Below are 23,375 nucleotides of genomic sequence, written 5' to 3' on the forward strand. Positions count from 1 at the left end.
TAGCCACTAGCGGCACCCCCGGCATAAGCTCGCGGCACCCACTTTGTGAAAGCCTGGACTATCACATATCGTAGTTATGTTGTGTTGTTGCAAAAATATTCTTGCCACATTTTTCCGAATTCTCTTAACAAAGCAATAGCCACGAACGGCGTTTTGGGTTTGGCTTTTCTTGCTGGGTAGTTTTGAGTAAGTTGTCGCTTTGTCTTAGCGCACAGTGATCTATTCCATAGGCCAAAAATAAAAAAAGGCAAAGTAAAAATTTTGCCGCTGACTCCATACAAGACCGACCACTGTGCAGCGGTTGGCTATACTAAAGCGCCCAACTGTCTGCTCGTTCGCGAGGCCCCAGTCGGACTTATGTAGTTGCTTCCTTTGCCAATCGCAAACAGTTGCAAAATCTTCAGATCTTTAATTCATAGTCCGACTTGATAGATTTCACACCGTTCTTAGACAAACACACCGCCATATAAATATACGTAAGTCTATTTGAATTTCATATAAATGATGATATTTAATCCAGGTATCAGGTTTGAGGAACTTTTCGAAATCTTTGCTTCGTTTACAGCAATCATCATGTGGATATATGGAAAAAAGTAAGTTCAGATAATCAAATGTGAAAGTTGTGCCTAAACTTATTATTCAAACGCACAAACGAATACAGAACCTCCCCTATTTCGAGGTCCACTAAAGACGTTATAAAACGTGTTGAAATAAATTTATTTAAACAAAAAGTAGTATAGTCACTATTAAATTTATGCAAATTTCACTGGTTTAATTTGATGTTGAATTTTGTTTTTAGTTCACCAGCTTTTGGTTGATTTTTCTACTCGGGCCACTATTGGGTTATCATTAATAATTCTGATCGTAAAATTTGTTATAAATAAAAGTTGAAGCGCGACCGCGGGTGGTGCGGATGTATATACTAAATCGTTGATATCGATTTACATTAACTGCCTTTTTTGTCAGACTTCTTTGCTTTTTATATTTTATCCTTTTGCCTACAACTGCGGCATTCGGTTGTAACTTGTTGCGGCTATGAAAATGTATGTATGCAAATTTATGCGTACGTATTTGTTTTTTTACACCTAATATGCCTTAGGCATTTACGTAAGACTTGAATGCTATGACCGTTGTACGTACAGGTTCATAAAAATTTATAATATCTGAACTCTTTCTCCTTTTTGAATCAGGTCTTTAATGTGATATTAATTAGTTGGCCAAATTTCATGATATACAATTTTATATTATGTATTTTCATCCTACTAAGGCAATGGTATGTAGATTGTAATTATAAATGTGAAAGTCTGCGAGCGAGTGAAAATTTTTGTTGCTTCGGCTGGACGGCTTTTGGATAAAAAGTGGCGAGCAAATAATTTACAAACTGAATTAGCATATTGAATATCTTTAAAGAGAAAGAATTGTATAAAGTAGTGGTGGCAAACTATCGATCAAAACTATCGAGTATTTCACTATCGATAGTTTTCCAAATTTAAGACACAAAAATTGTGAATGTGCATTTTATAAAGCGTCAATACTTTTATATAAAAGAATATATGACAACTATGTTGGCCCGACGTCATAAGTAGCTGTACGTATAGCAGCTTTAAAACTTAACTTAACTTGTTAAGATGCTGTTAACTTAAAAATGTTAACATGCTATGCTTCTTAAATAGAAACAACTGGCTTTAGAAAGCAGAATATGTAAATATATTTAGTTTTTTATATTATACTTCCATTATTAAGGTAGGTCCTTATAGTCTTTTAAAAACTATATTTAATGCAATGGGACGTATTCCTAGTAAAAATACAGTTGGTACTTGAAGTTAGTTGTAGCTTTTTGACATAAACAAATTTAAGTACCAACTTAATTTTGACTATAAATATGCCCCAATTAGATATTTTATCTTTTTCAAAATAAGCGACTATCGATAGAAAATCGATAGTTTAAAAAAATATCGCCCACTATCGATAGTCATGACTATTTGTAATTAAGGCAGAATTGAATATGCGCAATCTGGGAAGACAATACCTGTAACATTTATTCTTGGCACTATATCCAATAGCAAACGCGTGTCGAGCAAACTGTGAAACAATTTGTTATTTTCTAAGCTTGCGAATAAAACTTCACACTTAAATTTTGTCCATTCATAACCAACATTCTATGAAAAAATCCCCGTTACGGCCTTCTTTAGAAAAAATATATTCGTTTTTTAAATGAAAAAAATTAAAAAATTAAAATAAAAAATAAGGCTAGTAGCCATTTCTAACAGATTTTGGATCGCTTAGTCAAAAATGAAAACATATTAACTTGAATTTTAGGAAAACAAGGTAAATAGCAAAATCGGCTAAAAACGGATATTTTTTACAAAACGGCTAAAAAATGGGCTTCCGGCAAAAGCGAAATTTCTCCGTTTGTTTGCTATCACAACCGGCTAAATCTAGCCGGAAAACGGCGAAAATGGCAACACTGTTGATATTATTCAATAATGATTATTGCACGTCACACAATTGTTTTTAATACATCCTCAAATTAAGAAGAAATATGGTCAACTATTTTTTCTAACTTTGAATTTTTTCTTCCAACAAACTCACATAACGACTAATTCTTGGAAATATCCACGATTCATGCGAAAATATAAAGTTTTTATTTTCCTTCATAGACTAATAAATCATGCAAATGGATGATATAAATTTGAATGCTTTCTTGCTTCTAAAGTGACCATATACTAATTAAAAAACATGAATCGCACTATTAGCACAAATCGTTGTATATTTGCGGTTTTCATTTAGACAATAAATGGCATTGTTCAACAGTAAATATTAAGTCGCGTTTGCAGATCAGGTTCAGTGACTAACCGGATTATTCTTTCCGAAAGGTGTTAGGCAGGAAAATGAAAAGCAGATCTCTATGGGACCGAGCGCAGAAGTACATACTTGTTTTCACTCGGTATGAACAACTGCAGTACCGTCGCAAAGGAGGGCGGCAATGGAGAAATTTTATCGTCTCTGCCCAAGTCGACAAATGGTTGTAATATCAAATAAGAAAAATATATATATATTTGTTTTTATTCAAAATTTAATACAGCTTTCGATAAAAGAATATTTGTCATGTTTAAATAAATAATGCCTTTTGCTAAATACGCTGTAATAATGAAAAAATTGCGGAGGAAATCTGAAACGTACACACTAGGGTTATTCTCGATGTCTTGTACGTAGCACGGATTGTATCGAATGCAAAAATGCTATTCCAAATTTGCAAGAGTACGAGAGCCCCCATTGCAAAATGGCAACATGCAAATTGTAGCATGGTTCTTTATTGAGTTGCCGAAATTTATCGAGTCAAAGAAACTTAGATATCGAAATGTACCGAGTTATAAAAAATTATCGGATTACCAAAATTTTATCAATATAGTGAAATTTAATTTTATATGATATTTATTGAAAAATCAATATTTATTGAGTGACAAATATTTATAAAGTAATCGAAGTTTATCGAGTTAATGCAATTTATCGAGTTGTCGTGATGTATCGAGTTTTTTACAATTATCGATTTATCTAAATTTGTCAGTTTTGTTTATGGAATTTTTTGGAAATATAAAGGTATATTGGGCTATCAAAACTTCTAGATTTACAGGAATTTCTCTAGTTATTATTGTTTATCGATTTATCGGGTTACCAGAGTGTAAAGAATTATCGAAATTTGTGGATAGACATGGAAATTTATAAAACTATCAAATCGAGTAAATTTTCGCATTAACGAAATTATTGGCAGTTTTGGAAACGCAGAGTTATCTAAATTTATCTAAAAACTTGACTACCTCAATGGATGAGTTAAATTTATCTAAAAACTTGACTACCTCAATGGATGAGTTATACCACAAAACTCATATCTGAATAATCAGTGCCATGACGTATATAGCATAGAGCTCCGATCTTGGCGATTTTCTCAGTTAGCCTTGTATGTCTAAATGAAGAAGATACCACACAAAAAATGGTTCCAAACCAATCACTTCTATGGCAGCTAAATGTTAGAGTGACTCGATCTTCGCTGTAAACTGCCTATTCATGATTAGTGAACAGCCGCTATAGTCAGAGGAGCTATAATGCTAAATCACATTTCCGAACAGTTGTATTGCTTCCATACATACATACATATGTATGTATTGTTGTCGGTTTCGACAAATGTTTATTACATTACCAAATTTCAGGATATCTGGAAAACTGAGGGACTATTTTGCGTACAAACAGACGGACATGACTTAAGCCAGCCAAGTTGCATTTTGTTTTGATTTTGTAACAGAGTGTAAATATTGCTGCTTCATCGAAAATATTGACTTGTGTAAAACACATACAGAAAGTATTAGTCATCACTTAGTGCAAATGTATATATAGTTATGTATAAAGGTTATGTGAAGATTGATCGATTGTTCTCGTTTTTCTTATGTGAACTTTCTCGAATGCCTCCGAGCAATGTAGTTGAAATCTTCGATGTCTGATTAAATGCTGCAATGAGTCACTAAAGATCTATTTGATAGGAAAGATTTACGAATATGCATACGTATGTTTATGTATGTATATGAAGATGTGCGTGGATAAGTATGCCACAATTAACATTTTGTGGTTGATGCCGCTAATTTGCTGCATTTAATTGTTTCTATTATACGAATCTCATACCTAATATGCAAATCGAAAACAAATTTTAAATTTATTGCCTACGATGAGTGTTTTTTTTCACCGTCAATATCGTATTCCTCTTTGTTTAGGTATAACAAAGACACTTGGTGCTCAAATCATAGATCAGCGAACGTTGGAATAATAAAGTTTATGACCTATTTTTTCATCTAATATTTTACTAAATTAAGTTATTCTAGCATAATAAAAACTTCCAACCTGAGCAAGTTTTTCCCCTAACTTTTATGACTAAATTTGAAGAAGTGGTTTATCACTGAAATAGTATTTTTGATCTCTAATGCCCGGTTGCACCAATCAATTTTATGTCTATCAGCCTGTTAAAATTTAAAAGGACACAATTTTGCTCCGAAAATTTACCATTTTAAATTTTTAACTGTCTGAAAATTTTCAAAATAGATTGGTGAAACTGGTGTTTATTGTTGGACTAAATCTATTAACATATCAAGAAATAAATTTTTCATCTACTAAATTCTTAGAATTTTTAGATTACTGTAAACTAAAATTAAATTTAGTGGGGTAGCAATTAATATCGCATTTCCGCAAAAAGCTTAACTGCAGTCAAGAGCTCAGGTCCAATATTTTTTACATAGATCGATCGACAAGGTTTATATCTTACTTTTAGTTTTTTACTTTCGTTTGCTTATGCTCAATAATACAGTTGTAGTATCCTTTTTCCAATAGGCGTAAATTGCCGTTAGGGCTTGGTGGAAATGAGCTATTAGATTATATAGTTTTTTTTTTATATACAGAGCTACTTCTCAACGATACCTTTCACTTTAAAATTGTGTAAAAAACAAGTTATAAGAGAAAAATGGCTGAGATTTTAATGACGCCAAAAACCTCTTGAAAGATCTAAGCTTTCAAAATTTAAAAGTTATTATAAAATTTTTACGTGACCCTGCCTAATGTAGGTACATATTTCTTAGCGATCTGAGTTAGAAACTAATCGATATTCATAGAAAGATTGTAGAAATTGCGTTTTAATTTTTTTTTCACTTTTGTATGTATAATTGGGGATTTTAACGCCTTCTATTTATGTTACTTCTCCTCATTAGAAATGCAAATTTTGGTACCAAAACTTTTATGTGGCCATTGGCTATGTTAACGCTGCGTCACAATGTCTGTTCATTTATTAATAGTATGTTTTTTTTTTCTAATTTCTATAATGTGTGCACTCTTTTCAATATTCAGTGTTTATTTGTCACCGAAACTACGGTGGTGGGTAAGAAGTATTATTAATGACCGATGATTGCCTTTGATCTTTGTAAGATATCTTACATATGTTCGGAGTACGAAGATATGTATATACCTTTGTATGTATGCATGTACATATGTAAGCGTAAAGAGCGATAAATGTAAAAAAAACTTTTTTTTTCTTCAACTTATTCTGATTAACAGCAACCAACTACTCACACCTTGAAACACGGTTCCCCATCTTTAAGTATTCGTTTTGTATTTCTGTAAAAATGTGAAGCCTCTCTGTCTGAAATCAATGCCACGCAATACAGGCATTTTCTACTTGTATACCTTTTCTTTACGTTGTTGAGCGCACAAACCATAGGCGAATTTTTAGAGATGCACATTTGCATAGCGAGCCACTTTGTCCAAGACAATCGCCCCTTTGCAGCTGCATTTTATAGTAAGTAAATGGATTTGGTTTTCCTCTTAAAATTTGTTCGTATTTCATTCCGCGTATGTTAGAATTCAAGCATACATAAATATGTATTTGCATATATGTACATAATTGGTCTGGCCAACTAAAAATATCTACATTAATACATCGTTAAATGAAAGAGCATAATCCACTGGTAAATTATTAAATTACGCACAAGCATATCAAACTAAGAAGCCAGCAAAATATTTTTCTACCGAAGGATAAGCTCAAATCTCAACAATTGTTTATACAAATATGTATACAAATAATTTTACTTACTTCCCCATTTTCTGACTTCACGCAAATATTCATTCCAGAATGCGCAACGTCCTTCCAGTGGCCCACGTTGCAGTTTTTCTTCTTTTTCATCAGTTGAAAAAACATAATAGACGGGATCTTTCTTTGTAAAATTTGGCCATTCTTCACCATCTGCAGCAGGATTACTATAAATGAGAACAATTGAAAATGCAATGTAAATAATGAAATATTAAATTTCGAACATACTTAAAAATTATTGCTCATACTATTTACATACATACATACATACATACATATGTATGAACCAAACTGTATTCACATTTTTAAACTACACTGCCGGAACACAGTATTGGCACAGCAAATTTTTCACAATATATGCATCAATTTTTATTCTAATATTTTTCCGCCAATTCTGTATAAAAATATGCTTCATTTAACAACAAAAAACATAAAAATTTAATTCCTAAACTTTGTGCAAAACTCTCGAAAATTCAGCAAATTTTCATCAAAATTTTCAACTTTTTAATCAGATTTTTTAGAGTATTTGAGTATGCAGTTTTGCAGCCCATTAAATTCTAGTAAAATAAATGCAAGTTTGGAGTTAGTCAAAATTCGCGTTGATTTTTGAGAATTTTTTTGTTGAAGGTCTTGTGCATTTTTTCCATATACATATGTAAAAGCGGTAATTCCTAGCTACTTAAAACTTGCATTTCATTATTATAAAATTGATTGGGCTACAAATCTGCATACTCAAAAAAATTCTAAAAAATTCTAAGTTGAAAATTTTCATGAAAATTTGCTGAATTTTCGCAAGCTTTGCACAAAGATTAGAAATTATATTTTTATGCTTTTTGTTGTAGAATGAACCATATTTTTACACGAAATTAGCGAAAAAATATTAGAATGAAAACTGTTGCATATATTGTGAAGAATTTGCTGTGAAAATATTTTGTTCCGGCAGTGTATGTATGTAGTTTTTCCTCCCTCCCACATAGGGGTATTTTAACTTTTCATGCGGCCAAAATTATTTGTTTGCTTTTTTCAATTCCGCGCTAGGTGATTTTATGAAATTAATGTATGTATTTAGGAGAAAAAAAGCAAATATTTACGAAAAAATTAAAACAAGATTTCTTCAGACGCAGCATGATATTGTTCGCTATCTGAGGAATTGGCTATCAAGGGAGAAATATCCTTGTGGTCAGCTAATTAATTATATTTATCGTTGAATCCCCTAAAATCATTTTAGTCGTTTATTTACTTAGACACATTTTTATTTCTTAAGATATTACGGAGCTTATTACGTTTGTAAAAAAAAGTAAAAAAAGTGTTGCCATTTTGGTACTTTTGGAGCTAGATTTAGCTCTTAATTTTTCTATTTAGCTCCGGGCGTTAGCTCTTAGCTCTTTTTTAGGCCTTTTCAAAATTGTCTAGCACTTTTTTTAGCTCCAGTAAGTTTTAGTTATATTTGGTAATATATACAAATTAAAGATCTGTAATTTCATTTTGCGAGTGTTGACTAAAATTTGTTTGACTTTGGTGATCTCAGGCTATTTTCGATTCCTTCATGTTATTCTATTTCGATTAATATTTAGAAAAGTTACATTGCTAATACAAATGGCGCGTCAGCAAATGGAAAATTGGCAAGTATGTAAGTCGATTAGTTTATACCACGTTCGCGGAAGTACACAAAATATAACGGACAGTGATTCGAGTTCCGATAAGGTCACACGGTGTATTATCTCTCAGGCGGCCACGGTAGAAAAGGAAAGCCAAAACGTTAGCGTTGACAAAATTACAAGTTTCGAAATGCAGTGGGGAAATATACATTTGTATATACCTGAAAATACAGGCTCCACCACAAACCCCTGAATCTAGGTTAAAGAATTAAAAAAATAATTAGAAGAAAACTCTTTTTCTGAAAATGCGGAATTTGGAAATAAAACTTTCCAAAAAAAAATTTTTGGAAAAAATTTTACGTAACCCGAGTTTTTATGATCAATTCAAATATCTGAAATTGCAGTTTTTATAGTTTCTATCTAAAGTATTTATAGTTCATTGTCTGGTTTATATAAGTGTATGCATACATATAAGTGCCGTAGCAATGAATTGGAAAATGTAAAAACAACTTTACGTCAATAAATGCTCCACTTAAAAAAAAAAACATGTAGCTCTTCATTTTAGCAGCTATTAGTATTATTTAGCTCTTGTTTTCGACCGTTTTAGCTACGAACGGATTTCTCTGGCAACACTGGTTTTTAAATTAGGAAGGGAGGGCTTACTGCTGAATATGGAAAGCTCCAATAGCACTAATGGAGCTCTTCTGTTCCTGTTGGGAACATTTGTATGTACGTAGTTATGTGTGTGTGTTCTGTTATAAAAGATAATGTTAGTCTCAACTTATCTACTACATACACTGATTATAGCGTGTCGTTCGAAAGCTCTTTTCTGTTATATGAACGTAGTTAACAGAAGCTTTTATGGCACCCTTTAATGCTATAAAAAGGTTGTAAGATTGACTCATATAAACCTAAGAGCTTGTTAAAAAGGTGGATTTCATTGAAAATCGTGATACCTGCAGTGTGCGGACTCTTTATTCCACTTTTGTGGTAGACCTACTACTTTATTAGCTAAATTGCGTTTCTACCACATTTTACAATTTTGCTCATTATAACGGGTGATTTTTTAAGAGCTTGATACCTTTTTTTTTAAAAAAAACGCATAAAATTTGCAAAATCTCATCGGTTCTTTATTTGAAACGTTAGATTGGTCCATGACATTTACTTTTTGAAGATAATTTCATTTAAATGTTGACCGCGGCTGCGTCTTAGGTGGTCCATTCGGAAAGTCCAATTTTGGGCAACTTTTTCGAGCATTTCGGCCGGAATAGCCCGAATTTCTTCGGAAATGTTGTCTTCCAAAGCTGGAATAGTTGCTGGCTTATTTCTGTAGACTTTAGACTTGACGTAGCCCCACAAAAAATAGTCTAAAGGCGTCAAATCGCATGATCTTGGTGGCCAACTTACCGGTCCATTTCTTGAGATGAATTGTTCTCCGAAGTTTTCCCTCAAAATGGCCATAGAATCGCGAGCTGTGTGGCATGTAGCGCCATCTTGTTGAAACCACATGTCAACCAAGTTCAGTTCTTCCATTTTTGGCAACAAAAAGTTTGTTAGCATCGAACGATAGCGATCGCCATTCACCGTAACGTTGCGTCCAACAGCATCTTTGAAAAAATACGGTCCAATGATTCCACCAGCGTACAAACCACACCAAACAGTGCATTTTTCGGGATGCATGGGCAGTTCTTGAACGGCTTCTGGTTGCTCTTCACTCCAAATGCGGCAATTTTGCTTATTTACGAAGCCATTCAACCAGAAATGAGCCTCATCGCTGAACAAAATTTGTCGATAAAAAAGCGGATTTTCTGCCAACTTTTCTAGGTAATAAAATTCAATGATTTGCAAGCGTTGCTCGTTAGTAAGTCTATTCATGATGAAATGTCAAAGCATACTGAGCATCTTTCTCTTTGACACCATGTCTGAAATCCCACGTGATCTGTCAAATACTAATGCATGAAAATCCTAACCTCAAAAAAATCACCCGTTACAATGTGGTTGAATTTGCCATCCTTAATATTCTGTTGATTTTGTGTGATATCGTGAATTAGACAATTGTGAATACGACGTTGGCTCTAATTTTCGCATTCCATTTTCTAATTTAATCCTGTTTCTTTTCAACACGTGCCAAATTTGTTAGGTGCTAGGATCAGTGAATTGGTGTAATTCAGCTGCGAAATCAGTAGCTTTAGACGGGAGTACACTCAATGGAACGATTTATGAAAACGGGGCATTCCACCGTGACGGGTGGGACATTTTAACTCGTTTTTGCACAAAATTTAAGCCATTTCTCTTTAACCACTTATTGGATAAGTCTCAAAATCTTAACACTTGAATTCAGATAGTAATCTGATTATTACGAAACTAATAATGTATAAAACTTAATTATATAATTTACACAGAAAATTAACCTTTTCAAATGTGGCGGATGGGACAAAGATGACACCCGCCTCTCTGAGTAGTTAGAGTCGTTTCCCAATTTTAGGCAAACTACAAATATTTCGTTCAAAGCGCCTTTCTCGTATGTACGGGTCTAAATTCAACTTTGAGTTTGCCAAATTGCGAAAAAGGTTTCGAAATGTCAAAATTTTCATTGTTGGGTCCTTCGGTGGAAAATTTGAGAAAAGGATAAGTGCAGAAATGAACTCCTCGTGCCAAAAAGCGCTTTGTAGCATATTTTTATACAAAATTAAAGCACTACTTTACGACACTATCCCAAAATGCTAAGAAACCTATTTTGACAATTTGCCAAACCCCAAATCGATTTTGGACCCACGGTTACTTCGGCAAATTCTCTTGGAATTACACATAGAATCTTCTGTGCGTTGTTTTGGAATCTACCACAATTTTCAAGGCGTATCTACCACTAAAAAAAAAGAAATCCGCACACTGGATACCAGCCAATGTAGTATGGTGTATTTCCGTAAAGCGTGGTGGCTACCAGGCGAGTGCAGTATATCACTTACGAAAAGCTCTTTGCCATAATGCGCCTTCTCATTTCTTAGCATTTCTCTGCGCGAACTTTGCTTTCAATGCCGGTTACTTCGGACACAAACCAATTATGGAAAGAAGCGAAGCTTTGCTTTAACCCATTCGCAGTTGCTGTTGCATGCAACTTACCATAAGTACATATGTATGTACATAAATAATTTTAGAAGTAAGCAACATTATCACAGTGCAACATTTGAAACAAAGAGCAGGCAATATGCTTGTGAAGATACTCAGAAAAGAACACGAGAGCTTGACAGCCCAGGCGCAGAGCAGAATGAATGCAACATTATTTTGAGAAAAGATAAAGCTAATAGTCTTTCTTGTTTACCTATGGTAAATATTTTTAACATTCTTGCAACATAAAGCCCAAAATACAATAACGCAGTGGCAGCGGCAGCGGCAGTTTTTCGAAATCAGCTGTTTTTTAGAAAGTGTCTACTACTCAGTTTAGGCCAAATTCTAAATTCACTGCCACTGCCTTCATCGCAGCAAACTTCGCATGTTGAATTTGACATAAATGAAACGTAGCCAACTTCGGTTGATGTCACTGAAGCCTAAAAGTCAACAACAACAATGTAAACAAACAAAAAGGAATGTCAAAAAAAGGAGTCACTGACAACGCCGTATTACGTCTGCTGCGGCAGTGACTGCCAATATTAGCAAAAATAGGTGATTTTAAAAACTGTAACTGCCACTGCCACTGGCTACATTACAAATGCCATTCATATTTTTCGTAAAGAAATGTTCCACAATACACCCGTTCTTATACTCACATGATTTTGTTAGATACGTTTCTTTTAACCAGGGTTTTTTCTATATTTGTGCAGTTTTTGGAGCGCTTTTACTTAGAGGCCCGTTATCGAACGGAAAGTATCGATATAGTACTCATTTGAAATATCGCTTTAAAATTATCGGGTACCCATTAATATCGGAATAAAGGGACTCGAAAATTAATTCTGAATATTCGTCTCATTTTCTAATAATGGCCACTATGCATCTCTCAAGAAAATGATCAAGAAAAAAATGCCATTATTTCGTGTGTGTGTGTGTCCAAGGAATTTGTATTTTACATCTGATATTTTACAGCCTGTTGCCTCACTCTTTCCTCAAGAAATAATGGAACGGCCATATATTTCTGTTACAAACATGGGCTGCCTTGTGCTCTTTTTAGAAAGCGTTGCTAATTTTTTAAGAACTGCGTGCTGCATTAAGGAAATTTTTCACAATAAAATTTCTTTGCAATTTCTTGTGCATCACTTTATATGGATTTTTTGCATTTCTTGAGAGCTGGATACTAAGCTTAAAGAATGATAACTTTTGCACTTTAATACGTAAGTGTGTGCTTATGAAGAGTTAAGTGTGTTAATTGACATTACCGAAGGCGCTAGTTGAAATCCCGCCACATGCCAACCTAAGATAGACTACATTTGTGCTTTTTTAAGCCAAAAAAATATATCCATATTGCTTTACATATACATACGTTCAAAAGTACAGACATATGGGCGCTTCCAGGGGAAGGTCATGGTACGACATAGATTTTCAAGAAATGGAAATGAAGTCTAATTAAAAAACATATTCGACATAAAATGCATATTTTATTTGAGTCAAAAATTAATTTAGTAACAATATTAACAAATCCAGTTTCATTGGATATGTTAGTAAAGTAACGTCACGTCAAAAACTGCGGCTGACAAAAAAAGCAGGAAAAATGTTTACATTTTGGAACTTGGAAAATTAACCTTAAATATTTCAGATATTACTACAAAAAATTTTATACAAATAGGCTTGCCCACTTTCCGGAGTTTTTAAATTCTGACGTTTTCATTTTATTTTTTCATCATTTCAACACGCCCCTCCAGATTTGAAATGCCCGTATGTACTTTTCCTTAAGCACATCAAAAAGAATTTGATAAAAGACAATTATTTTTAATATAATGTACATTACTTTGTTTTAACTACATTAACTTTGAAATGTACATTTACGATTCGATACGATACAATGGTTCTCGTACTCGATTCCAATAAATATCGTTTGCAAACTATCGAGTAAAATGTATCGGTATCGAATGGAAAAAATATCGATATGGTATCGTATCGAAATTCGTGAGCTTACTTTTACTATTTCCTGTTAATATTTAATAAGAAAGATTTGACACCAAAGAAAAATGCTTAACCCTCTAGTAGGCCAATGATGTAGATGTCCATTTCGATCTGTGACAGTAACTTTTTCCTACAGGGGAGAAAAACCAAGACCGTCTGGAGACGGGCTCGCCGATATACTTACACATATTTTCAGCTTTCTCTTACACAATGTTGACCTAAGAACCGGCAATGCCGTCTGCAGACGGTCAAAAATGCAAAACTGGGGTTGTATATGTCACAAAGTTGACGCATTTTGTGGCTTAACTAAAAATTACACCAATTGTGAAGGATAGCTTCAGCTAATGCCAACAGATGCTTCGCAAATAAATTTAAACTTTAAGCTAAGATTCTGGATAGAAAGCTGAAGTGAGACGACTACACGCTCGTGTTTTGTAAGCTAGCCCAATTAGGACCCCCTTCAGAAACCTGATGGAAATAAGCCGGGAGGGCTAGTGCAGGAATTTTCAATCTGCCCTCCTACCGCCACCTGAAGAGAACTCTTGTGTGTACCAAACCTCGATATATGAACTAGTGGAGGTCTCCTCCACTGCTAACAACGGCGCTCTCTGTTGGACACCGAAGCTCTCTGACCTGAGGTTGTCAATCAGATGACTGTTTATTACAGCCCACAGGACTCAGTTACTCTCTAAGGTGGATCTCTACAAAATAGGGCTGGGAATTTTCAAGTCCAAAGTCTAGAATGCTAAGAGGGTTTCCTGGCGTGCCTTCTGCGAAGGCATGGGAGGATGCTATGAATCCTCAAGATCGATACGCGTGCTCGCGGTGAGTGCGTTAACGACCTACTAGAGGAGTTGGCGAGAGCGGCAAATTTTTCCAAGCCTTAACACAAGGATACTTGAGCTTACGGGCTTGCTATAAATGCTATTAAAATGGAACTCTTTTTATTCACTAGGAAGTATAAAGTGCTCCACGCCACTCCTTCTCGTTCGGGGACATTCGCCTTGCGGGTTTTACTTGGGCTTGATTCTTGATAGAAATCTGTCATGAAAGCCAAATATCGAGGAAGGCTTCAGGGGTTCTATAAGTAAGAGAAGGCTCTTTTCTTCCAAGGTTGTTTCTGGCTATTTGAAATCTTAGATAAGCCCACTATTCTTTATGGAGTCCTCATCTGTTGGGGACCTTGCCCTTTAGCGACGTGGTTAAGATAGCGTCTGTTGATATCACAGTTAAATCAGATGCAGCAAGGGCGAAAGTCAGACTTTTAAGCACTGGCTGCCTGACTGGCTCGAATTCTGGACACTTTAGTATTCTCGGTGGCTTCGAGTTCATCCCTTATAATACAGACTACTACGTGACTAACTTGGCACCGGCTAGATTTTTCTCCACGCACATCACAGTAAGAGATTAGTGCGCAAGAATAGTGGTTGGAAGGATGCAGCGGTGTACTTTTACACGGACGTGTCCAAGCTTGACGAAAGGGTCAGCTCTTCATCAACCTTAAATTAAGGCTTACAGACCATTTTAGTATTTTCCAGGTGAATGTTGTTGCCATTAAAGAAGCAGTCGATTGGCTGCTGTTGCGCGCGATAGCGGTAAGGGAGGTTAACATCTACTCAGACAGCTAGACAACAATCAGAGCCTTGGACTCACTGACAGTATGCTCGAAGCTTGTTGGAAATGCCTTAATTCACTTTCGGTTGCATCAGAATACTAGTTTATCATACTTGCATGTATGCCAGGCCATAGTCATATCGAAGGAAACTGCGTGGCTTTATGAACTGACCAGAGGCGGCAGCCTCTAGGTAGTATCGCCAAGAAAATACTAATTGTGGACTGTTCTTGGACATAGGGACCTTAGGTCAACTCATCCAATATTTGGAGGAAAAAAGGCTTGCGCTACTGTTGGTCATTCTGTCCGAGAGTGAACCGGGAAGGGTCTACGAATCTCCTTAGGCTCACCATGTCGGATCTTTCGATTCCAGTGGGTGCGCTGGCCGGCCACCCTCCTTTGGGTGTTGATGCGATGAGATTAAATATCACACCAGATCCCTTCTGTCGCAGCTGCATGGAATCATATCAGCGCCTTCTCTTAGATTGCCCAGATGTTGCTAGATTGCGGCTTAGATTCTTAGGTTCGTACTCTCAGACTTGTCCGGAGCCCTCTGGGAGTAGCATCTTCGGCCTGCGAAACTTCGTTCTCGGCAAGCAACGATTATCGCTTTAACTTAGCAGTAACTGTTCGCAGTGGTATTACAAAGGACCAAACCTTATAGTCTAAGCAATCCCCTTGACAATCTAACTATTTATATTAGTCACAGCCTTCACATTCAGATTTCCATTAACCTATTTGCCTGATGAGCAAAAAAAGATTAAATAAAGAAAACACTCTCACTTACATACATCGATAAAGCTAAAGGACGTTTTGTGCACCGAGTCGTATAAGCAACTCATCGGAAGCAAACGTATCTAAATACATAAAAGTATAAACACACTTATTTACATAAATATGTACCATCTGCTTCCGTTCTACTTGAAAGGTTTATGGTCGAAAACTGTTGCGATTAAAATTGCACTTGAAATGCGCTGGTGTTGGCAAATACTATTTCGAGTGTTGGCCACTCTTAATGTTTTATTGCTCAGCATTGCATATTAAAGCTCACAATGCATGAGCAAATATGCTCGTATACTAGGCTACAGTTCTGAATCACTGTATTATTGAAACGTTGGAGAGTTCATAAATATTCATAGTGGCACTTACCCAGTTTTTGCAAATTCAATAACCGCATTCAGCATCCGCTTGCCCAACTCCCGTTCGACTGGTCGATACTGTAGCGACGTATTCAATGGCTGACCAAAGAAGTACTCGATTTCATCGCCGTGCAGTACACCCATCCATTCACCCCACACAGAGGTGCTGGTGCGCTGAAAGGATATTAATAAAAAAAAAGTTAAAAAGTTATTTATGTAACGTTTTCGTAATGCATACAGTAACATATCGAAAATAGTTTTCTTTTTATGTTTTAAATTCATTAATTTTATGGATTGAAAAAGTGATTGCCAAATGTGATGACACAATCATATGTATGGGGCATATTAGACATTAAAAGGACTCGGCATGCTCTTCCACAAAAAGAAAAAAATGCACTTATACATATGTAGGTATATTTGCTAAGTGTTTGGCCGAGCTTCTGCTCCTATTTGTGGTGTATTTCTAATGTTATAAAACAAATTGAGGGACCGACAGTTTTACACCGTCTCCGAATGGCGAAGCGCTTTATTAGAAGTTTTCTCATGACAGAAATACCACTGGAGAATTGCCAAGCAGCGACCGCAGTTAGAAAATAAATTTATATTCGTATGCATTGGACCAAAGATGAACCTAGATCCTACCGACCTCTTACCACTCAGACGCAGCGGTTGCCAAGCATCGGCAACAAAAAAACTTGAACATGAAGGAGTTATGTTATTCAAAATGCCTTTTGCCCTTAAAGACTATCAGCAAAAATCAACTGATAGATTTGTAGTATCTACTCTCAAAGCGATGTTTGAGCTATTGGAATGAGTTATGTATGTAAATAATATTTCCCTCCAATATGGCAGGACTTAAGTATGTTGACGTTAGATAAAAACAATCTTATAAAACTATAATGAGGTACAAGATAAAGCTATCTAAAAATAGCTTTCCAAAGCTTTTCGTTAATGAGAAAAAATTTCGCAAAACTACACGAAGGTCGCTTTATTGGTAGACAGCTGAAAAGCAGAATGACTTAAGAGACCATTTTAAATCCTTACACAAAGATTAGAAGAGGCAACAGTTGATAAAAAATCTGCTCCAAAAATGTTATGTAACAAAATTGATGAGTACCCATGGGGCGATGCTCTCAAAGAAGTTTGAAAACGCAGACGTCGACTAAAAATGTTAAATATTAATTTGGCTACCAAAGCAAAATAAACTAAAGTTTGAACCAACCAAGAGAACTACGCATCATCGATTCCTAAGATATGTTGCCGGAGCAAATTGATGGTAAATACTGTTTTTCTGACCCCCTGACATTTTAACTTCTTAAATGTTGTTGAAAACGGAAAGAAACGTGGATGCAATGCGGATTTTTGTCCGTTAACCGATCCCATTTTCGGATACTTTGACGATCCGTTATCCCACTAAAGAGTATGGAAACCGCGGACTAGTAAATCAATTTTATAGTTCCGTACTAGACCAAAAATTAACCAGCCCGATAGTAACTAGAGCCCCACCAGTCTCCATTAAAAATCTATATCTAAGATGACGAATTTACAACTGGTTCGGGACTATAGAAAAAGGAATGCAGCGGGGGCAATTCACACTTCCAAGGATATGCATGCAAAAGAGAGTGATCGCGAACTAATACTGGGTCTCAATGTATTAGAAGCGCACCAGTTCAGAACTACAGGGTTTCTACAGGTATGTATTTAATTTGCAGTTGGTAGATATTCGTGGGAACTCCTGTGAGCTCCGAAAATTATTCGCTCGATAAAACGTATACATTGGAAATATGAAGAGGTTAACATTTCTGCTAATCTCCTGGGGTAATTTATGTTTGCTGTCACTCCTACTTTTTTACCATAGTCGAAAAGCGCTGAGGTGGCCAAATGCGCAGAGCAAAAAACGTTTGAATACATATGTATGTTTGTATGTATTGCACAGGTAATTAGTGTAACGCTAAAACATGTTTTTCACTAAAAGATTAAAAAAATATATTTAGCACGAATCAATGATACTCGTATGTAAATACATATGGCCCTAATCGCCGAAAACGAAACCAAGGGGAAAATTTTTTTCCTGAGGTTTCGCAGATTTTGGATTATATCTGGGTAATACATATTCTAAGGTATCGGAGAATATCAATATTAACGCAAATCTCCTTCTCTAAAACATGAAAATCACTTATTCTTGAGACAACTTTAAATAAACGAAAATTAAGAAAGCACAACATGAAACTAAAGGGTAGTTTATATTTAAAGTGCACCACTTTTTTGCATTATACTTGCCTCTCTTCGCTTGCCTTGTATTATTTTGAAGTTAATAAAAAAAAGTATACGACAAAAAAATCAGCGATTAGTTTTCTATATAAAAATCAAGTCGGCAGTATTTTTTAATGTAATGTAGCAGTCCAAAATATTAAAAAGTTTTTTGGCGCGGAATCCACCAAACTAAAAAAAGGAAAAATATAGTTTTCTTCGAGCATTTTCGACCTTATTTTACAGTAAAATAAAATAGTTCCACATACTCTTCATTACCAATACGTTTTCAGTGGAAAGCTATTTGTAACGTAACAGTCTTTTGAACTAATTTCATTTTTAGGTAACCTTTTTTCCTATTTAGTTAAAGATGGGGCTCATTTTACAAGCAACATTGGAAGCTATTTAACGTGTTATTGTCCCATAGTTAAAACTGTTATTTTTTCTAACTTATATACACTGAGAAGATAAGAATTACGTAGAAAAATAAAAAACGCGAGAGTTATATTATTTCAAAATGGAACGAAGTCAAGAGAAGCGAACTAAGAAGCGGAGAGAGGAAGATTTTCCGATTAAATAATAAAGAATCTATTGGAATTATTTCAGCTATTTTTCTAGTACTACTATTATTCTACAAAATGCCGAGTCCTCGAATCCAACATTTGAAGGATAAGAATAGTACTAAATAGCATAGAGCAAACAAAATAAGCCATTAAAGCCGTTTTTCGTGAAATTAAACGCGAAAAACTCAACAACTTGGCGCAGTTCTAAGATCGAGTTCGAGTTCTACGCAGAAAATTACTTCGGAAACGACCTACGGCTGCACAGCATCAGAAACTTTGCAATCTGTATTCATAATTATCATGTTCTTAATTTCTTTGAATTACTTGTCACATCGCAAGACTACTGAATTCATGCTACTTTTTGCATAAAACACACTAAAAGCGATTTAAATACCTAATTATAATCCTATCGCTACACGTATATCGCACAGGTAACGTAACAGTCTTTTTCTGTAGCGTACCAGTCCGACTATTTTTTTACAAATATTGACCTCAAAATTAATTTTATCAGTTCAATTATTACGTAGTTCTTGAATTCCATCCTGAAGCTAAGAAACTGTGTACCAAATTTTTAAAACATTATATTAGGAGAGCAGACTTTTTCAATAATACAAAGCAAATTTAAAAAGTACTTCCAAAAATTGTAATGCAACAGTCCGCTATTGAAACATTCATAACTCCTAAACCACACGAGTTACAATATACCTTTGTATGTATTAAATAATGCCATATACTTATGCTTTCAGATGCAAGAAGAAAAATTCTTCGAAAATTGCATTCTCGCGAGTTTCAGCGGTATTTAAAAATCAGTATGAGCCAAATTGTAATATAACAGTCCGCGTTTTGGGCCATATGTTGTTATGTGTGCAGCTTTCACCGGTAAGCTTTTGTCACTTCTCTGGAAAATCTATAACATCGTCACTATATAACTTCAGGGAATGCTGGCTAAAAATAATCATACAGATTTTAATAAAATTCTAAATAGGGCGTTTTCGAACTGGCTACCGAGATAAGTCGATCTTCCACTCATAGTGCTTAAAAAATATATTTTCAGCAATACAAAGCATTTTAGAACCAGGTTAAAAACAAGTCTGAAAAAACTCTGTTTTAGTTTATTAGGACTCGGCAAGGATGCAATTTTTTATGACACCAAAGTGAAAATGCTTTAAAAAGCTTAAATGATTTTTAATTTTCGCACTCCGATAATGCGTTACAAATTCCCAAAAGAAAGTTTCCAAACAATTCTATAATGCTAATTAAAATAAGCCACCACTTTCGGTTACATAACTTCCGCTCATTGTTGTTTATGCCACACTTTTCAAATCACCCATGCCACTTCAATAGCCCAGCCCCTCAGACAATCCCCTTCATTCTTAAACAATTAAATCAATGCAAACTCTAACACTAATGAAACTTTTGTCACATAAATATTTTGGACAGTTGGCAGTTGGCAGTTGAATATTATGTTCATTAAGTTTAGGCTAACGCTCCTACGAGGAATATAACTGATTTGAAACAAGAGCTATTTACAAATGGCCGGCGCCCAAAAGGAATGTGGTCTCACTGCCAACGAAGCTTGTAGTATGTAGTTGAGTATTGCCGGTCCCTGGACAGAGCACCGGGCATGTATGCGTGACAATCGATATAACGAAATATACTGCTATGCCATACAACATGAATTTCGGTCATTGTCCTTGATCATAATTATGACAACGAACACACCTTCGAACACACATATTCACATGCGTACATACATATCTCAACAAAAGCGTGCCCGTTTGCCCAGAAGGTAATCACAAACAAACTTAACAACCCACAGTCCATCTCAGTGGGCGCGTCCACCTACTCGGTTGAGTGCTTGGTCGCTGGCTCGAATATTTTATTTTGTTGACCCATAACGGCCAGCCAACTAAGTTGTTAGCACAATTTGGTCACCAGCAGACGCACCCACTAGTTACATATCCATAGGATATACATGCTAGGGATGTTTCGAATGTCATATTTTTTACGCTTTTCGAATGCGAATGCGAATTTTCGGAATGCGAATGTGCGAATGCGAATGCTAGGAATAACATTAAAAAACCTATAATCAACTTAAGTCATCATTTTTATTACTTAGAAGTTGTGTAACCTATTAGAATATTGAACGAGTGCTTAACCTATACACTTAAACTAGTTATGGGTTGCTTAAAAGACTTTTAGTAGTACGTACTTGTTCAAGGCCCACCAATGTTGCTTCATGTACTACTTAACCGCTTAGCGCCTGAAGCTAAATGCCGATTATTGTCCGCACCCTGGTTAGACAGACTTAGAGCCATTTTAACAATATTATAGTGGACTCTCTGCCCATGTACATATTCGCATTCGCAAAACATTTGTATCATTTGATGCGAATAACGAATGCGAATGCGTAAAATAATGCGAATCTTTCGCATAACGAATGCGAATGCAAATATTCGCAACATCCCTGGTACATACATACAGTGGCGGTAAAAGTGGATGAATGGTGTTTCGTTTTAATATTTACAATATTTCTCAAGCTAAAATTTTTTTGATATTTGATATTTAAAAATATTGTTCATGCGTTAACAAAAACCATATAAATCACACTTTCAAACTTCATACAGAATTTATAAATATTTCACAAATTTTTATCTAAATTTCGAGCTTTTTAGCCAAAATTTTTTAAATTTTTTAGGTATGCAGTTAACAGGATTATAAAATTTTAGTAAAATTAGTGCAAGTTTTGAGAAGCTAAAAAATCGCATTGATTTTTAATAATTTTTTTTTTTGCTGACGGCTTTTTCGGGATTTTTTTTTTCATATAAAAAACGAAATTTACGAAAACTGGCATTGACTTTTTTTATTTTTTTTCGCAAAAGGTCTTGTGCATATTCTTCCACAAAAAATGCATGTTTATACAGAAAAAAGTTCAAAACGCCTTCAACCAACAAAAATATATTAAAAATCAATAATTTTAAATAAAAAAAATTTATAATCCTGTTAACTGCATACTGAATTTTTTTAAATTCTGTATAAAATTCGAGAGTAAGATTTTTTTGGTTTTTGTTAAAGCATGAACCATATTTCAATAAAAAAATATCAAACAAATTATAGCTTTAAAAACATTGTAAATATTAAATACAAAACACAATTCATGCACTTTTGACCGCTACTGTATGTATTCAAAGATGTAGGTGCATGACAAAAGTATCGTATGTACATATATTTACATATAATACATTGTTTCCATCCTTTATATTTATTCATTTAAATTTGCTTGTGTGTACGAGTAAGTATTACACCGTGATATGTTTGTGTAAGAATTATGTATGTGTGTGCACGTGCGAAAAGCACGTGTTTATTGTTCGGGGACTCAACTTAAATTTGCCAGCTCATTCTTTACATACTTTTATACATAAATATTTATTTAAATACATACAAAGGAAAGCACACAGTAAGCAAATACCGATATAAAATCATATACATACGTGTAAAAGCACTGCCATGTCTGTGCTTAATTTCTGTCAGATTTAAAATGTGCCAATTCATTCATGTTGGCTTTTATACTAGCGTAACTTAACACTTATTAAAATACTTTGATGAATTACCTGTGCAATTTTCGATAAATATGCAACATTTGTAATACCTTTTCAACTGTTACAAATTTTTCCATAGGCATACTTGATGCGATGTACATATGTATGTATGTATATGGCATGTTTCGCGGTGCGAGTAGAAAATTTTCATATCAGTAATTGAAAAGTGAATCCAATTCGATGGCCTGGAGCCATTTTATCTCACCTGGTAAACGGCCATCAATTTATCCTATCTTAAATGACGTGCGATGAACTGTCAGTGCTCCATGCGAGGGTAAATACTCAGCAAACTAAAAAGGCTGTTTTTTACTATAAAAACCATCACAAACTCAAATAGTGGTAGAATCATGGTGAAATGAACAGAAGGTGGCGCATTCCCAAAACCGCTACTTTGGTTTTGCCGACTTTGACAATTATGGCAATACGTAAACAAACTTTTTGTTTAGAAACAAGTGCAAACATATTGCAAACGTATTGTATACCCTCGAGTGAAAAATCGAAGTAATTCGTGCGTTCTGAAGTAAAAAACGTTTTATTTGTAATAAAACCTTTATAAAAATGTCGTGTCGGTTGTTGAATTGCTGCAGCCGTAGGGGTAAAGCCCCCAAATGCAGTTTTTTTTTGTTTCCCCGCGACGACGCCTTGGCCAGAAAGTGGGTAGAGTCTGCCGGCAGGAGAAGCCATACAATTTAGACACCAGCGTAATATGCATGAAGCACTTTACGGACCACTTTTAAACACGACATGTTAAGTTGAAAATGTTGAAATACCACAAATTACAAATTAAAATCGGAGGTAAGCAAGCATCGACCACTTTCTGCAGAAAAACATGCGCTGCGACAAGATATTAGGAGTGTTCGCTATGCATCATGCTATCATGTCCAACAGTCAGGCAGTATCA

General features: G+C 35.0%; 1 protein-coding gene across 2 annotated transcripts in view; it reads right to left on the reverse strand.

Moving 5' to 3' along the window:
* Positions 1 to 23,375, reverse strand: part of LOC118737836 (acetylcholinesterase) — a 325,799-nt gene that overhangs the window by 24,446 nt on the left and 277,978 nt on the right. For both annotated transcript variants that reach the window (XM_036468619.1, XM_036468618.1), the window contains 2 exons: positions 16,073 to 16,236; positions 6,626 to 6,789 (listed from right to left, as the gene is read on the reverse strand). In XM_036468619.1, coding sequence (XP_036324512.1) covers positions 6,626 to 6,789; positions 16,073 to 16,236 — 328 coding nt within the window. The remainder of the gene's footprint in view (positions 1 to 6,625; positions 6,790 to 16,072; positions 16,237 to 23,375) is intronic.

The sequence above is a fragment of the Rhagoletis pomonella genome, unplaced genomic scaffold (genome assembly GCF_013731165.1).
Source record: "Rhagoletis pomonella isolate Grant_MI unplaced genomic scaffold, Rhpom_1.0 Rhpom_scaffold_00004, whole genome shotgun sequence".
Classification (NCBI taxonomy): Eukaryota; Metazoa; Arthropoda; class Insecta; order Diptera; family Tephritidae; genus Rhagoletis; species Rhagoletis pomonella.